This window comes from Podarcis bocagei (genome assembly GCF_964188305.1).
Source record: "Podarcis bocagei genome assembly, chromosome: 2".
Lineage (NCBI taxonomy): Eukaryota > Metazoa > Chordata > Lepidosauria > Squamata > Lacertidae > Podarcis > Podarcis bocagei.
In genome coordinates this window covers 96,550,787-96,568,052 of record NC_138126.1, presented here as the reverse complement: position 1 = coordinate 96,568,052, position 17,266 = coordinate 96,550,787, and the positions used below count along the sequence as shown (strand labels likewise).

General features: G+C 43.9%; 2 protein-coding genes across 12 annotated transcripts in view; one reads left to right on the top strand and one right to left on the bottom strand.

Moving 5' to 3' along the window:
• Positions 1-565: 565 nt before the first annotated feature.
• On the bottom strand, positions 566-3,895 carry SRSF2 (serine and arginine rich splicing factor 2). Of its 8 annotated transcripts, none has more exons than XR_014005648.1 (4): positions 3,255-3,895; positions 2,545-2,855; positions 2,144-2,247; positions 566-1,578 (listed from the first exon to the last, which is right to left on the bottom strand). XR_014005648.1 is itself a non-coding variant. In XM_081185454.1 (3 exons), the coding sequence occupies exons 1-2, from the start codon at positions 3,614-3,616 to the stop codon at positions 2,552-2,554; spliced, it is 666 nt and encodes a 221-aa protein (XP_081041580.1). In that variant the 5' UTR covers positions 3,617-3,895; the 3' UTR covers positions 566-2,247; positions 2,545-2,551. The 8 variants fall into 8 exon arrangements, 3 of the variants coding, with proteins under 3 accessions (XP_081041580.1, XP_081041579.1, XP_081041578.1); XR_014005651.1 differs by having other exon boundaries at positions 566-1,001; positions 1,466-1,578; positions 2,144-2,855; positions 3,255-3,894; XR_014005652.1 differs by lacking the exon at positions 2,144-2,247 and having other exon boundaries at positions 566-1,001; positions 1,466-1,578; positions 3,255-3,892.
• Positions 3,896-4,211: 316 nt separating this feature from the next.
• MFSD11 (major facilitator superfamily domain containing 11) overlaps positions 4,212-17,266 on the top strand; it is a 23,061-nt gene continuing 10,006 nt past the window's right edge. The window contains exons 1-8 of one of the 4 annotated variants that reach the window (XM_081185408.1): positions 4,212-4,537; positions 5,625-5,771; positions 5,932-6,104; positions 7,788-7,843; positions 10,767-10,874; positions 11,398-11,477; positions 14,009-14,105; positions 16,540-16,598. In XM_081185408.1, the coding sequence (XP_081041534.1) occupies positions 6,009-6,104; positions 7,788-7,843; positions 10,767-10,874; positions 11,398-11,477; positions 14,009-14,105; positions 16,540-16,598 (496 nt within the window). In that variant the 5' untranslated portion in view covers positions 4,212-4,537; positions 5,625-5,771; positions 5,932-6,008. Of the gene's footprint in view, positions 5,772-5,931; positions 6,105-6,254; positions 6,440-7,787; positions 7,844-10,766; positions 10,875-11,397; positions 11,478-14,008; positions 14,106-16,539; positions 16,599-17,266 lie in introns of those variants that run through there. The other 3 variants (XM_081185407.1, XM_081185409.1, XM_081185410.1) reach the window with 3 other exon arrangements.

Below are 17,266 nucleotides of genomic sequence, written 5' to 3'. Positions count from 1 at the left end.
ATCATCCCTGACCACTGGTCCTGTTAGCTAGGGATGATGGGAGTTGTAGTCCCAAAACATCTGAAGGGCCACATTTGGCCATCCCTGCTCTTAAGTAAATGGAGTTATGTGGCACCATGAGGTGGTGCTTTTCCTTGCATTTCAAAGGTTCCCCCTAGTCTTCTTCCCCCGACATTAAGCAGTGAAGTAGCAGTTGCCCCCCAACATAGCTGTCAAATGTACACAGCATGTTTATAAAAAGTTCTAGTGCAGCCATTGTCACATTAAGATAGCATATTCTGCTTAGTCAGTTTAGTTTCCTACTTCATGTATCCACTACCCAGAAAACACCTCCAATGACTTATGTGCAATATTCCCATCTGTGTGCTCTACTATATAGTGTGTACTGTAGATACATTATTGACTCCTATCCTGCAAATCTGGAACAATTCATACAAATTTCAAAGGAAAAGTACTCCAAATGTGATTTGTTATATATAAATGAAGGTTAATACACATTAGCTACTGTTCTGAAATAGGACGACAGATTTTGTTTGCTTCTAACATACAAAGCAGAGTCAGGATATAAGAGTTCAAAAAACTGAACACCAAGTAAGTGTTTTATTAAACTACAGACACAGTGGTTATAGTACAGAATGTTGTAAGAGATACTCCAAATCAGTACTTACAGAGGAATGAATCAAATGCTTTTAACATTACATTTGTTTATATCCAAGTTCACATATGTAGATGGTCTAATTTACCATTCTGGAAAAAAATAAGGTGTGTTTACCACCAGCTAGATGTGCTCACTGTATGCTCCGTTATTTTTATGCAAGGCCCGGGTGACTGGAAGTGCAGTTGTCAGGCAATTATAATTAACTGGACAGCCATTTGTTTCTGCACGACAAGGCATCGTTACAGGAGCAATCAGGAGAAAACAGGAAACAGCCAAGCACTCTGCACTGCAACACGCCACCTTAACAGCTAACCAGCATTACTCAACTGCTACACAACTGCGCCTAGTGCACAAAAATACATAAGAGAAGAGATTAGAATTTTGTCTGATAAAAACAAATTGTTCAAAATAATTGTCAGCTGTAAAGTTTAACGTTTGACTTGTAGATACTATTTCAACGAAGTATTTGCAAATGCATTTGAATTAAAAATTTCAGAATTTGAGACTAAAGGCAAAAATTGAGCATGTGGACAGCATTAAGCTATTCAGCATATCACAGCTGCATAGATCTTTAATAAACTTGAGGAAGCAAGTTAGTTATCACTTTTATTTGCAAAATCAGCACTACATGAACAAAAACGAAAATTTTACCTCACATATCCAAGCCAATAATGAAATCTGTAGTCGTTCACTTCACTAAATTACAAGAAATTTGAATAATAGCAACAAAATGGCACATAAATGTAAAAGTCTGCCATTTGAGGCCCAAAAGTAAAGTAAAAGTTAGACAAAGTGTTACAAAATAACCTTTTCAACAGCTGGTTGGTTGTGCCGGGATCTCTCCAATGGACTGGCGATTCAAACGATCGTACTTCCTCCAAGGCTTCCTTTATGTAGGTTTCTCATGTTTTTGACGTTATCTAGGTTTGAAAAAGGTATAGTTCAGCAAAGTACCCCTTTGTATGTCCTCCATATTTTATGGATGCTCTCAGATTCCTAGTAATACTGGCCTTGTCTCACTGTTTTAGAAATGTGCAATGCCCACCTCCCACCATGATACTGGATACTAATGTAGACAGCATGAGAATTTTTTGATACTGTTGAATCTCCATTATTGATGTTACATAGTGTCGGGCTAAGATCGAACTACCCTTAACCTGAATCCAGCCCAATTCACATTAGGCATTAGTTCTTATTCAAAACCTTGAAGAGTCATTAAATAGTTGTGTAACTTAACAATCCTAGGCCCACTTCCGTTGAAAAAACAGGACCAAACAATTTGAGGGAGGTTAAAGACACACTATCCATTTTCCCCACCCTACATATCCTTAGAAGCCCACAATCGTACTTTAGATAAAACTGATTTCCATTAGCTCTTGCAATTCACCTTCCACTTTTAAAAATATTGGATGCCGTTCAGCATTGTAAACACAGGACTGATTGGTCATTAACAGGATAGTGTATCTTTAACATTTAAAGACAAACCTGCTCCAATACACGCCCACAGAAACTGGTCCCTGGAGGATCAGCCAAATCAGTTAAAATCTGCAATACTGGCCAATATTCTTTAAGCAAACAGGAGACCGCAGCTTTAAAGGGGAAAATGCAGATGTTGGGTAAGAACAGTAAGAAATAGTCATTTCAGAAATAGGTTGCGTCTCAAACAATAGATATTAAAAAGCAAGCTATTAATTGCAACAAAACACAAATATAGTCTCTGTAAAAAAATGCATTTTATTTTATTAGCCATAAGCTAAAATGCCCTCCTCAGAAACGAACATGCCCCATTAGGATTTACTTACGCTAGAATCCTGTCTCAAGAACCCAATACCCACTAGAGTGCTACAATACAGCATGCAAATACAGTAGGCCGCCAGACACGTTACCATATTCTTAAGATGACACAGCTCCTTCTTCTTCGGGAGACTTAGGGGGGCTCTTAGAACGGGACCTCGACTTCGATTCCCTCTTTGAAACAGGCGGGGGGCTTCTTGATCTGGACCGGGACCTCGATCGGGAGCGAGATCTGGAGGCAGATGAGGACTTGGACTTCGATCTCCTGGCAGACCTGGACTTGGAAGTGGAACGAGACCGGGATCGTGTGCGGGATCTGGACTTGGACCGGCTGTAGCGCGATCTGCTTCGGGACCTGGAGCGGCTCCTGCTTCGGGACCGGCTGCGACGACGTCTTCTAGGACTGCGGAGAGCGGGCGGGTTAGAGGAAGGATTGAGAAAGGAGAAAAAAGGGCGGATTGAATTTGAGACTAAAGGCAAAAATTGAGCAACTCACAAAATAGAAACTCACAATGCTATTTCCCGGCCAGATCTCGTTTATGACGCCTAAAGGGGAAAACTCCGCGCCGCCCATTCGATCCCTAGCCCTCGGGGATCACGTGGCCCGGGTATTTTCCCGCCGACCTGAGCCAAAGCGATCCGCAAAGAACACAGGCCTTTCGTTTGCCACCTCAAGTTACTCGCAACAATCGCTCCCTCTACCTTCACACGCCAAAGATCCCACTTTCCATACACCCCTCCACCCGCCCAGCCTTGGCCTCCGGAGAAGCCGCGGGGCCTTCTCTCCCCCCCCCCCACTCACCTCCTGCTCCGACGTCCGTAGCCTCCGCTGCCGTACCGGCGCGGAGGGGGCCCCCGGCGGCTGTGGTGGGAATCGGGCGGCCGCCCGTAGCGGGCCATCTGGACGCGCAGCTCCCGCCCGTCAAGCACGGCCCCATCCATAGCGTCCATGGCGTCCTCCGCGTCGCGCTTGTCGTGGAAGCGCACGAAGGCGAAGCCGCGGCTCTCTTTGGTGTAGCGGTCGCGGGGGATGTAGACGTCCCCGACGCGGCCGTACTTCTCGAAGACGCGCCGCAGCGTGTCCGGGGAGGTGCGGTAAGTCAGGTTGTCTACCTTCAGCGAGGTCATGCCTTCCACGTCCGGCGGCGGCCGCCCGTAACTCATAGCAGCGGGAGGGGAAAGGGGAGAAGGGAAGGGAGGAGGGGGTGACGCCGGAGAAGCGGAGCGGTGACGGGGGTGGGGGGGGGGAAGAAGGCGCGTGACGAGAGGGGTGGGGGTGAGGAGTAGCGGCGGGAAGCCTCTTCCGTTAGGGCTGCAGGTGTTGGGACCTGCGGTCGTGTCTCAAGCGCGCGGACAGGGCCTCACTCGCTCACCACCATCTCCGCGCAGCCACGAGCAAATGAGCGAGGTGCCGCCCTTCCCCGAGCACTTAAGCGCCACAAAATGGCCGCCGGTGACCCGGAAGCAAACCGCGAGACCACCCTGCCCCCTCCTACTCCCAGAGTTGGGCCGATTCAAATTTAAAATCCGTTTTCGTTTTTCCAACCGAAATAGTCATGGAAACGCGCTGGCGGCGCAAGTGGGCCGTCAAGGGAGATACTGTAAACTTAATTACAGGGTTTTGGACGCTCAGGCGCCGTTAAGTTTGAAACCCCGGAAGAGATCACACACAGAAAAAAATGTCTGCACCTGAGGACTATGCAATGTTTTTAAATTTGATGAATCAAATATGAAAGCATATTGTTTAAGATATGTTTATTACAAGTTGCGCGGCTTTAATTTTTTTTAAGCGTTCAAATAGCGCTTGTCGAAAAAGAGGAAGTATTGGATTCAAAATGGCGACGAAGGGAGAGCGGAAACTGATCTTGAGGGAGCGCGCGCGCGAAATCTGTATTACGCACGTAGCGTCCACGAGAGCCTTGGACGGTTTAAGGATGTGAGGCGGAGCAATGATGTCCTTCCTGCCGCAGTGAAGAGGCGCGAATTAGGGTTGAGGGCGTGGCTACCTTTTGCCCATTGCTATTAGTGCTGAGTTAGGTGGAGGAGATGTTGATTGGAGCTGTGCTGCGTTGGTCTGATGTGGTGGTAGGAGTGAGGGTCGAATCAGAAGATAATAGCCCGCCAGTGTCTTTTATCAGAAGCAATCATGACACCATAAAGCAAGCTTTCTGCTAAGGGGACTGCAGATTACAACTGGTGCATCAGTGAATGGGAGCAGCAAGAAGAAAAAAAAGTAAAAGTTGGGCATTTAAAAAAATAACCCATATTATGGAAGCATAGACCTATCTTACTGTATTTTGTTCTATGGAGGTTTATAGCCATTATTGCAACCTATCGTAACAAATTGTGTTCTTTACAAAAGTGTTATACTGAAGTAAACAGATTTAAAGACATGTTAATTAGTAGTGCTCCCACATGGAGTATCTTTTTCTTGGGGCAATGCACTAGTGAGTTAATAAGGCACCCCTTTTGGGTTCGGCTATGAACAAAAATAGTGTTTGGCTACTTGATTCCACAAGTGAAATGTTTAGCTGACAAAATACTGAAATATTAGAGGTCATCACTCTGATTTATGAAATGATGGTAGAAGCATCTAAAAACAATGCCTCCCAACCTTTTTATGCACCAGCAATATCTTGCCCACATTCCAAACATACCACTGAACCAGAATGTATCACCACCTAATCTGTTTGTGCTGCATTGTCACCAAAAAGCTTCATGGGAATGTGTAACTGTTAATTAAAAAAGTGGTTTTCTTGTGTGATGGAAGATTAAAGTAATAGAAATTATTACTGCATTACAGTACATGTTATATCCGAGTCCTTCACATTCTAGTATGGAGAAAGTAAATTAAAACACTGACACACATAACTTGCATGCCCAATTAAGTAAATGATAGATATCTTACCTCTTTTTACCACTCATTGAGATTATATAAATATATGAAGCAGAAATGTATGTTTTTTTAATGGAGTCAACAATTCCTTATTAAATGTATCATTTAAACAACTAAGCAAGTCCTTTCCATGCTTTTCTGTGTTGACTAAGAAGGGAACATTCAGAACTGCATTTCCCAGAATTCATCAGGGCTTTCTTCCTTTTGGTCAGCTGACCTGACTTCTGTACTGCTCTTTAGTTCCTGTCCAGCATGAACTGAATGCTCTCTGTGCAGGAGTTCCCTTTGTCACCACATGATTAAAGTCTTTGGGCCAAAAACTGACTCAGAAGGTATGATGAGGAAGTAAAATGTCAAAGAAGATCAGCTGGGGCAGAATGCTTCATCTTTTGGGAGAGCCTGCTGTTGTTCACTGTGTGAAAGGTACTACGGTATTTTCATTCCTGTTGCTTGGAGATTTTTTGCTATTATTCTGCTTAGCTACATTTGTACATGATTTCCCTTCATTTGTCAGAATATTTCTGTCGATGCCACAGTCAGTTTTACATATACGCTTATTATGGTATTTGTGTTGTCTTGACAGAATTTTTTTAAAAAGAAGCTTAAAGGGTAGTGACCCTGCCCCAACTTCAGCCGGAAAGCTTTTTGAGGAAGCACAAAATGAATCCTGAGACAAAAAAACTGTTGAACATCATTGTTCTAGGAACAGCCTTTATGTTTATGTTCACTGCTTTCCAAACATGTGGAAATGTTGCGGTAAGTGAAAATATGAGCCTACCCCTTCCTACCTTCCCCTGAATGCATCCCTTTCCTTTCTTCATGGTGCTTCAGTCTGGTTATATTGTTTTGGGGCTTCAAGCACATGTAATGTGCTAACTCTAGTTTTGTTTCTTCTAATCTGTCTAGATTTAGAAATATTTCTGAAGCTATCTACTGCTTTTAGTGATACAAAATGCTAACACAGAAAATGATTAGGGCTGGAATCCTAACCTCATTGCCTGCAAGGATAGTAGATCTCAATGAACTTCCAAGTGAAAACGCATGTGATTCCCCACACTGTCCTGTGTAGCATTCGGATGATCTTTCAGAATGTAATGCTGAGGCATAATAATCTTTACTCTGTCTCTGTGTTCATGTCTGTGTGAATGCAAGGCAGAATAATCACCCAATTCTATAGCCCTGCAAGGACTGATATATATCTCCCGCCCCCCCCCCAAAAAAAAAAATTATTCCAGGAGCATGCCAGAGGATCAGGCCAAGAACATCCCAGAGGCTTGGGATTCATCTCAACATTTCTCTCCAAACACCACTGGGGAGAGCCATGCCAGTGACCTTTTTAGTGGGAACCAGGGGAATGGTTCTGGGGGTGGATGCCCCCCTATGAGGATGGACCTCTCTCTTTGGCCAAGGAAAGGAAGATCTGCAAATTCCTGTGACACCCTCCCATGGACTATAGGATTGTATTCTTAACTGCCAGCACTTGCACATCTCTTTTATAGAGAGAAACCCATGCCTCTCTAGATGTTTTTGGAGCACAGTTCCTATCACCCCTGACTATTAGGTATGCTGAGGCTAATGGGAGAAGAATTCTAACAACATTAGGAGGTTACCATGTTGCCCATCCCTTTGTGTGAAATTCCTTTTTTTATCACTACCTCGCCCCAATCCCATGCATCAGGTTTCCTGGGTATAAGGGGAAGAATTCAATGTAGCGCTAATGAAGCATACATACACACAATATGGTCCAGTCTCACAACAAGACACCCTCCATGTGCCCCCTAAACCAGTTCTGGGCTTTCATCCAACCCTCCAGAGCAGATTTCGGGCGGGCTGGCAGGCATTTGGGGGGAGGATGGAGGGAATTCCTGTTGTGCAATAAGATCTTGTTCCATGCATGCAACATCAATCCTGTCCTCAATAAGCAGGAGTGTGAGAGAGTTATTCCCTTCCTAAGTTCCCTGTGGATTATACGTAATCAAGGACACTTCCCACTCATGAGTTAGAATGTTCCATTGTAATCTCATTAATGTTACCTGTTCAAATGTAGGTTTCAGAATATCTGTTTGTTAAAGTAATGTGTAGTTTTGCCTTCAGGAGAAGGGGAGAGAAAAACACTCAGGGAGCTCAGAAAACTGATGTGCAAAACTCTTAACTTACTCAGGCTATCAACTTTCCTTTGCATCCTTGCTTTCTGTGTTGCAACATTAGTGATTATGAAAACCAGTGTTCACGTGCTGAATGAGTCAGTGCCTATATCAATGAAAGGAGTATTACAATAGCAACTACCTAATTCAAGGCGTTGCTTTGAAGTTTAATTAGTGTTTTAATTGCTGTTCATCTGTAGTTTGATTTCTAGTTCTGTTAGGTATCTCAAGTATTTATTTAAAAAAATCTTTAGATACCATATTTTAATATTTTTAAAAAATTCTTTCCGTACAGCAAACCGTTATCACAAATTTAAATCACACTGATTTCCATGGCAGTGGCTATACAAGGTACTCTTCACTGATACTTTTCTCTTTTTGTTGCTTTTGAGTTGCACTATGTGCTGGGTTTGGACATAATGGAAAACAATCATTTTCCCTATCAATACCCTGAGTTCCTCCTTTTTTGGGGAGGTCCCAAACAGAGTTTCAGAGCTAGGCATTTCAAGCTAAACAGCTAATGCAATGTGTCGGAATGCTATTCCCCATCTGCAAAGCAGTGAAAAAAGTGCATGAAGAAAACTAGACTTGCACCAAAGTGTCAAAAAATAGACACTTATGTGCATGTCCTCTTTCTTGTGGGGGAAGGGGGTGGGGTGAGAAGGCAAGCTGGTGTCTAACTCAGTTTTTCCCTGTCCATTTCACTGACTCATAAGGATTTATGTAAATAAATTGGTGATATCCTGCAAAGCAACCTCTGCTCATTACACAGAAGTTATCTGTCTCTTCCAAAGTTGAAAGTCCTTAACAAAAAATGTGTTAAAAACACCCAGAAAAAAGTAAGGATTAACCTCTGGATAAGAAGTTACAATGTGCCGGCAGCATTTCAGCTTAAGATACAAATGATACATTCCTAGTTATTTTCATCTCATAGTGTGAGGTAATTGCTAAAAGACAGTAACTCTAAATTATGTAAAAATGCATATACAGTGGTACCTCAGTTTAAGAACAGCCCTGTTTACGAACTATTCGGTTTACGAACTCCGCAAAACCGGAAGTAGTGTTCCTGTTTGCAAACTTTAACTCGGTCTACGAACGGAAGCCGAACGGTGGAAGGGCACCAGCGGTGGGAGGCCTTATTAGGGAAAGCGCACCTCGGTTTAAGAACGGACTTCCGGAATGGATTATGTTTGTAATCCGAGGTACCACTGTATCTGCTTGTTTTGTGAAATGTATTCTGCTTCCATAATTGAGCTCTCCCAATTGATAATGTTTTGATGCAAGCCATGGAAGGGAAGAACAATGAAAATGGCTAAAATAATAATTAATAATAATAAATCCTTTGACTACTGATGGCTAAATCAGATTTGCCATTGGATATGTGTGAATACAACTTCCTACATTTCCTGTTTTGTGTTGTTTTTGTAGAGGGACCTACAAATTGATTGGATTGGACCTGGCATACACTAAATATATTACTTCTGGTAAATGAGCCACCATAGCTACTAGAGGGCCATGAAAATTTGTGTCCCAGGCTTTTTAGACTCATCTACCCATGTACTATATGAAACCAAAGTGGCACATTGGTTGCCAAATGTGAAATACCGTATTTTTCGCACTATAGGACGCACTTTTTCCCCTCCAAAAATGAAGGGGAAATGTGTGTGCGTCCTATGGTGCGAATGCAGGCTTTTGCTGAAGCCTGGAGAGCGAGAGGGGTCCGTGCGCACCGACCCCTCTCGCTCTCCAGGCTTCAGGAAGCTATCCCAAGTCTTGCAAGCCCGGCGGGATGTCCCGCGGGCTCGCAAGGCTTGCGGGCAGCAGCCTGCACCCAAAAGCTGGGGACAGCGGGGAGGCGCAGAGCCGCCATCCCGCTATTCCCCGACCTGATCTGGAGGCTGGGGGTGGGAGAAGCAAGCCTGCTTCTCCCCCCCACCATCCCCACAACCTCCAGATCAGGTCGGGGAATAGCGGGATGGCAGCGCTCCGCCATCCCGCTATTCCCCGACCTGATCTGGAGGCTGGGGGTGGGAGAAGCAAGCCTGCTTCTCCCCCCCACCATCCCCACAACCTCCAGATCAGGTCGGGGAATAGCGGGATGGAAGCGCTCCGCCATTCCGCTATTCCCCGACCTGATCTGGAGGCTGGGGGTGGGAGAAGCAAGCCTGCTTCTCCCCCCCACCATCCCCACAACCTCCAGATCAGGTCGGGGAATCAGGTCGGCGCTCCGCCATCCCGCTATTCCCCGACCTGATCTGGAGGCTGGGGGTGGGAGAAGCAAGCCTGCTTCTCCCCCCCACCAGCCCCACAACCTCCAGGCTTCAGGAGAGCCCCACCGCCAGCCCCACAAGCTCGGGGGACAGCGGGAGAGGCGCAGCGCGCCCTTCCCGCTGTCCCCCGACTTGGTTAGAAGGCTGGGGGGGGAGCCTGCTCCTCCCCGTCGCCAGCCCCGCAAACTCGGGAGACAGCGGGAGAGGCGCAGCGCGCCTTTCCCGCTGTCCCCCGACTTGGCTAGAAGGCTGGCGGGGGGAGAAGCCTGCTCCTCCCCGTCGCCAGCCCCGCAAACTCGGGGGACAGCGGGAGAGGCGTAGCGCGCCTTTGCCGCTGTCCCCCGACTTGTCTAGAAGGCTGGCGGGGGGAGAAGCCTGCTCCTCCCCGTCGCCAGCCCCGCAAACTCGGGAGACAGCGGCAGGGGCGCAGCGCGCCATTCCCGCTGTCCCCCGACTTGGTTAGAAGGCTGGCGGGGGGAGAAGCCTGCTCCTCCCCGTCGCCAGCCCCACAAACTCGGGAGACAGCGGCAGGGGCGCAGCGCGCCCTTCCCGCTTTCCCCCGACTTGGTTAGAAGGCTGGCCCAGCCCCGCAAACTCGGGGGACAGCGGGAGAGGCGCAGCGCGCCATCCCGCTGTCTCCCGACATGGTTTGGAGGCTGGCGGAAGGCTTCCTCCTCCCCCAGCCCCGCAAGCTCCCAGAGCGATGCCAAAGCTGCGCGCAGCTTCGGCATGGCTCTGGGTCCCGTTCTGGGGGAGGGGGAAGCTCGGGCTTCCCCGCCCCAGCCCCGCGCCTGGCGGGGGGGGGATAATTTTTTTTTGCCTTTATTCCCCCCCCCCCCAAATCTAGGTGCGTCCTATGGACCGGTGCGTCCAATAGTCCGAAAAATACGGTAAGTTGCCATTATTTTCATCTCTCCAACCCCACTATTAACACATTTAAAAATTCTGAAATGACATTGAAATGTATCCTAATATTTATTAATAATTAGTGTTACTTTCCGCAGCATGGCTGTTATTTATGGGGTGTTTTCGGCATCCAATCTTATCTCGCCTTCAGTGGTTGCCATCATAGGACCGCAATTGTCCATGTTTGTTAGTGGTATCTTTTACAGGTAAGTCAAAATACGTAAGTCCTTGATGTTTCCTTCTGGCTATCTACCTTTTATTCATCTACCTTTGGAAGGCTGATTGTCCTCATGTGCAGCATCAGCAGGTGAGGAACTGAGGAACATGGGATAGTGGTTAGTGTGTTGGCTTTCAACACAGGATGTACAAGTTAAAATCCCTGTGCAACCATGAATCTCACTCGGGAGCCCTGATCAAGTCATCTTCTCACAGCTTAAATCGACCACTCGGGGTTGCTGTGAGGCTATTATTTTAAATTTTTTAATATTTAAATATTTTAAATTGAGCTTCTTAGAGTGGGTTGCAGTGTAAGAAAATAATGGTTGTTAGATTGCATGATTGAAACAGCATGGCATGATGTGCTTTAGTGATATGTAAAACTTTCAGATATATTGAGCTGCAGTATTTTTTGCAGTTGGAGTAAGAAATTGACTTTAATATAATACAAAGTATTGCAGTTGTAGCATCAGCAATTTTAAAACTGAATCCCATACATTGCCATCTTTTCAGCATATATATTGCCGTTTTTATCCAGCCTTCTACTTGGAGCTTCTACACAGCCTCTGTTTTCCTTGGAATAGCAGCTGCTGGTAAGCCTTTTCTCACCACGCCTTGGTTCTCGTGGAACTTTAAAGCATAGTTTAGTTTAGGCATAGGCAAACTCGTCCCTCCAGATGGTTTGGGACTGCAACTCCCATCATCCCTAGCTAACAGGACCAGTGGTCAGGGATGATGGCAGTTGTAGTCCCAAAACATCTGGAGGGCCAAGTTTGCCTATGCCTGGTTTAGTGCTAAGTTGGTGAGGCTTCATGAGCCCAAGCAAAGTGTTTGGCTTGCGTACTTCTCCCTCCCCTCTCGCACACAGTTTGTGAGTTTTGCTTTCAAAGAATCTTGGCTAACTGTTGGCAGTGAATCAGGGATTCTGGTTTAAAATAAAAGTGGTTTGTTAAACATCCCAACTTCATAACTTATGGTTGGAAGTTGGCTTGTATCGAAACTGACCAGAGCTTGTTTTAATCCAGGATCCCGGGTTTGTGTGCAATGTTTAGCCAAGATTTTTTTAAACTGAAGCTAAGCTTGGCAGAACTCCTCCTGACTGTGCAGGAGAGATGAGGTCGGAGCCTGCAAGCCCAGCGGCTCACTCGGGCTCTGGGAGGCTCACCTATGTAGCACTAAACTATGGTTTTAACAAAATGTGTGAATGAGGCCTTTCTGTATGCTGTTCCCAACTTTGTATCAGAAAGATCTAGGAATGTTTAGGTTGGACTTGAGTTCTTGGTAGGATCTTGAGATCGAGGCCAAGATGCCCAGAGCATATATTCTAGGCACATAATATGCCCTTTGGAATTGTTGATTTTTTTCAGCTTCCCCATCTTCCAAATGACAACTTTGCTTTTGAAACTCCTTTCAGTTTAAAAAGAGGTGTGCTATGTAGCATGAGGATACCCTGTTTGAGATGACAATTCCAAAGCTCCTTTGGACATGCAGAAGAACTATGTGTGGTCTTTGAATCCAAATTTTAGTGTTTCTATTTTTAAAAAGCTCTTTAGTGTCCCCACTTCTCTAGTAACGATAGCTGTAAAGAAACATTAGAGAACTTTTATACCTGCTAGTTTGGAGCTGGAAGAAGAATGAGTGAAAACAAAGTTGAATGTAAAAGATCCCCAAAATTATTCTGTTAGCAAATCTCTTGCTTTCTTAAGCTCCGCCTTTAAAAAGAAGTTTGTGATTCTTGATGTTCCAACTTAGTAGGAATCCTAAAATCTAGGTGAGATGTTATATTAAATGTGTCGCATGTTACATGTTTCTTTTTCAATTGCTAACAGCTAGTGTGTGGATTTTTAGTTTTTTTAACAGTCGCATCAGGGGAAGAAAGGGCTAAACTCCCTCTCCTTGGCACCATGGTCTCAACAAGTTCTCTGTGCCTCCGATTATGAATTAAGATGCAAAAGGCACAAGAACAAGTGACATGGCTAGTTTGGCTTTAAGCACACAACAGTACGTTTGTTGCATTTTTACAGCTCAAACTGAGAATTATCAAGTTGGTATATCTTGAAAACGAAATATTTACACAAAGCATACACTCAGGCATGGATATGGTTTGTGTGAAAGGTTCCCACAGGAATTATTATTATTATTATTCCCTTAGGCTGCAAACCTAACACATTATCTAGATACAGATAGGTAGCCGTGTTGGTCCGCCATAGTCAAAATAAAAAATTCCTTCCAGTAGCACCTTAAAGACCAACTAAGTTAGTTCTTGGTATGAGCTTTCGTGTGCAAGCACACTTCTTCAGATACACATTATCTAGAAAGCAAGTCCAGTTGAATTTAGAGAGATTTACTTAGGATCACTTTGTTCAAAGTAGGTAGTATTATAATTAACTTGTTGGTTTTTTTGCTGTGTCATTTGGAGATGCCCTGAAGTGGTACTCAAAGTCCAGATTAGAAATATGACCGTAGCTGAAGTGGCATCCACTCTGAAAGTCATACCTTATGTATCTTAAAAAGTATATATGATTCAGATTTGTTGCTGCCAGCAGCCTGTGATAAATCAGAAACTAACCCTTAGTGCCGCAGAGGCTGGCTGCATTGCCAGCAAGTGGAGAAATGCCTAGAATACCTTCTAGTAATGTTTTATGTTATTTGGTATATATTAATTGTTGATGCTTGCAAGTGTGTAATTATTTTCACATTTTGAAGCTGGGTGATAAATGTTGTTTCACACATGGCAACAAATTCTATTTGGTATTTGAGATTTGTTGATGCTTGCAAATGTGTCATTATTATCACATTTTGAAGATGGAGAATAAGTGTTGTTTCACACATGGCAACAAACTCAGCAAGGAGCTGCTGCCAATTCCATCCTTGTAGCATATGAAGTATGATATTTGTGTTTCAGACAGAACTTTGTTACATTCACACTTGACATTTTTATTAGTACACTTAAAAACATCTTGGGTATAGTCCTAAAAATCTCTGAAGTGGCCCAAATAGGCATCTTAAAAATACTTACGTGAACTAACTACCCTGGGCCCTCAGACATAGACACACATAAAATGTCAGCAAATCATAGATAACTTTCTTTCCTTGTTTACCTGTGTTCTGATTTAAATTTCAGTACTGTGGACTGCTCAGGGAAACTGTCTGACAATAAATTCCAATGAAAACACCATTGGCAGAAACAGTGGCATCTTCTGGGCATTATTACAATCCAGGTAGGAAACAAAATTATCACCTTTACTTATATCTACCCAATACGATCTTGATTTCTCCCTACTTGTTGTTTGTTGTTGGTAAAAAGCCAATAAAAAGTTTGTCTGTCTATCTACCTGGCACTTGTTAGCTTTTTTGACATGAGGGTGACACTTTTCTTTAGAGAATGCTGCACTTGTGTCATTTATCACCAAATGTCTAGTTTTATGAATTCTGTCTCTTCTGAAATATCCGTAGTTAATTGGCACAAAAAAATTGCAGTTCAGTAGCAATTTTGTGCTCACTCATTTTCTTCCAAGAAAATATGGCTAGGATTGAGTTGAATAACAGCTTCCAGCCAATTCTGTGTTCCAAAATGCGTATTTAGAACTGGTCTTCTTTATTGGAAGGAGTGCTTTGCTCTAAGGCTGTTCTGAGTCAACATCACTTCTGTGTCATGGGAAATGATCTGCCTTGTTCCTGTAGGCTAGCACTAAGAATTTCCCATGAACTTAGCTAGTGCCCTGGCATCTGAAGGGAAGTAGTCAGAAATTCAGGGAAGGCTGCAGAGTATGCTGTCTGGCTTATGTGATCAGTCTTTTATATAAGCTTTATTCCAGACTTCCTTGACACTAACCCACAAAACTGTTCACCTGCTGTCATGTTCACACATGCATATGGACGTCATTTGCCCCTAGAAGAGGAAAATAACCAATTTCCTTCCAGTTCATGTGAGCTTCCTTGTCTGGTTGACTGGAAGGCAATTCCTATTCATTTTTTAAACAACCTGCTTCACCTGGGAGGCAAGCTGGTTTAGAAAGAAATTATTCTCATTCTTATATCTTGTCCATCTAACTGGGTTGTCCCAGCCACCCTGGGTGGCTTCTAGCAAAGTATAAAAACACAATAAAACATCAAACATTAAAACCTTCCCTATACAGGGCTGCCTTCAGATGTCTTTCAAAAGTCATAGAGTTGTTTATCTGTTTGACATCTGAAGGGAGGGCATTCCACAGGGTGACCACCACTGTCAAGAAGGCCCTCTGCCTGGTTCTCTGTAACTTCACTTCTTGCAGTGAGGGAATCGGTAGAAGGCCCTTGGAGTTGGACCTCTGTGTCTGGGCTGGGTGATGGGGGTGGAGATGCTCCCTGTTTGCTTTTTAATGAGTAGACCCCTGATTTAAATTTGTCCAACAAATGTCTTTAGAATGGTAGTTTTTAGTGTGAGTTGATATGGCGGCTAGTGGGGATTTGAATCCTCACCAGGAGGGAGTTAATGAGTCACGGTGCCAACACTGAGAAGGTCCTGTCTATCACATGTCCCTGCCTGATTTTGTGTAGGAGCGGCACAGGAAGCAGGGGCTGTAAGGTCAGTCAAGTTCCTGTGTGAGTGGGCAGTTGCCAAGGTAACCGGTCCCTAAGCTGCCCATTAATTAATAAGATTCCCGTAGCTTTATTATTATTATTTAATTAAAAACATTTACAAACTGCTTAATATTTTTAAAAACCTCCCAAGTGGTGTACAATATAAAACAATACAAAAACTCCCTATGAAACAGAGCTAGAAAAGGATATAAGAATAAGTAAAACAGGAATTCAGGGAATATGAACATATAAAACAGGGCCCAATTTCATGAGTCAGGGAAAGCCTGGTCAGAAAGGTAAAGTTTTCACAAGATGTCTGAAGAAACAGATGCTTGTTGATTCATATATGGCAGAGTTTAGAGGTTTAAAGGTCATCACCAGTAGTTTAAACTGAGCCCAGAAACAAGCGCCCCCCTGGAATTAACTCTGAGATCTGGTGATGGTGGTGGTAGAAAATGAAGAAAGAAGAGCAACGATATAAGCAGATCCTGACAAAATCCATTCTTCTTTTGGATCAGTTTTTGTGATGTAGATGTATACAGTGGTACCTTGGGTTACATACGCTTCAGGTTACAGACTCTACTAACCCAGAAATATTACCTCGGGTTAAGAACTTTGCTTCAGGATGAGAACAGAAATTGTGCCCTGGCGGTGTGGCGGCAGCAGGAGGCCCCATTAGCTAAAGTGGTGCTTCAGGTTAAGAACAGTTTCAGGTTAAGAATGGACCTCCGGAACGAATTAAGTACTTAACCTGAGGTACCACTGTATCACCATTTTTGGAAGCAACTTGCTGGGTTCTTCATCCAGCCAAGAAGTATTCTTGCTTTAACTTTGTTACACTTTTTGTGTGGGTGTAGCAGGAGAACAAAGAAAACAAGCTCTTTGTTATCTTATGTTGTCCAGGTATGTTCAACTATGCCTGGAAAGCCAACATAATTTAACTTTTTACAAGGAAATCCTTGGGCTTGTTTCAGCTTCACTAGGATTTGCAGCCTTCTGACAGTGTAAAGTAAATTGCAGTCTACATTTTCCCCCTTCTTTTGCGATTCAAGTAGCTTGCTTAACCAGTAATGTGCTTTCTTTTGTTCACAGTTTGTTTTTTGGAAATCTATATATATACTTTGCCTGGCAAGGGAAACTTCATATATCAGGTTGGTCTTTTTAATATATCCTTTTTTTTAAGGTAACCAGGTTGTGAATGAAATAATAAGGGGAAATTGCTATGTTGATGGGACAAAAAGAAATAAAAAAAGCAGTGGAGATAGCCACAGCTTATTTTAAACAGTATTTTAAAAGTCCTTGGAGGCTATTTTTAACTTCATGTGCAGCAGCATAATTGTAAACACTACAGTGTTTCCCTTCTGTTCGCTGTATTTTTGTTCCATGTGTACAGCTGGCTCATATTCCCATCTATGCCTTCAAACTGTGATCCTCGCTGAAACAAATCTACTTTGACATATATCTGGGTGTTGCTTAGCTTCCTCTTTTATTGACCTTGCCTTGACCCTTTGGGTCCCTTCCAACTCTACAGTTTTGTGATTCTATGATTCCACGTCTCGGTGTTTTATCATTCCAGCCTCAAAAAAGCACTGCCATCCTTGAACTTCCCTCCTACATTCCTCTTGCTCTGGCTCCCAGATTCTGCAACTGAGCTCATGCCAGTTTTCACAAGCTTCAATAATGTTTTGCATTTATTTTGTCTGTGAATCAGATGTGATACATTAGCTAGAATTCACAGTTGATTTTGAAATTGAATAAAGCTCAGAATTAAAACATGCTACTGGCATGTGGTTCCCAGAAGGTTACTCAGAAGGAACTG

What these genes read in the sequence shown, in the direction of transcription:
- SRSF2 (XM_081185454.1), bottom strand. Translation starts at nt 3,616, where the DNA reads ATGAGTTACGGGCGGCCGCCGCCGGACGTGGAAGGCATGACCTCGCTG. An exon ending in TACGGACGTCGGAGCAGGAG is followed by an intron (nt 2,856 to 3,254) that starts GTGAGTGGGGGG and finishes CGCTCTCCGCAG; the next exon opens with TCCTAGAAGACGTCGTCGCA.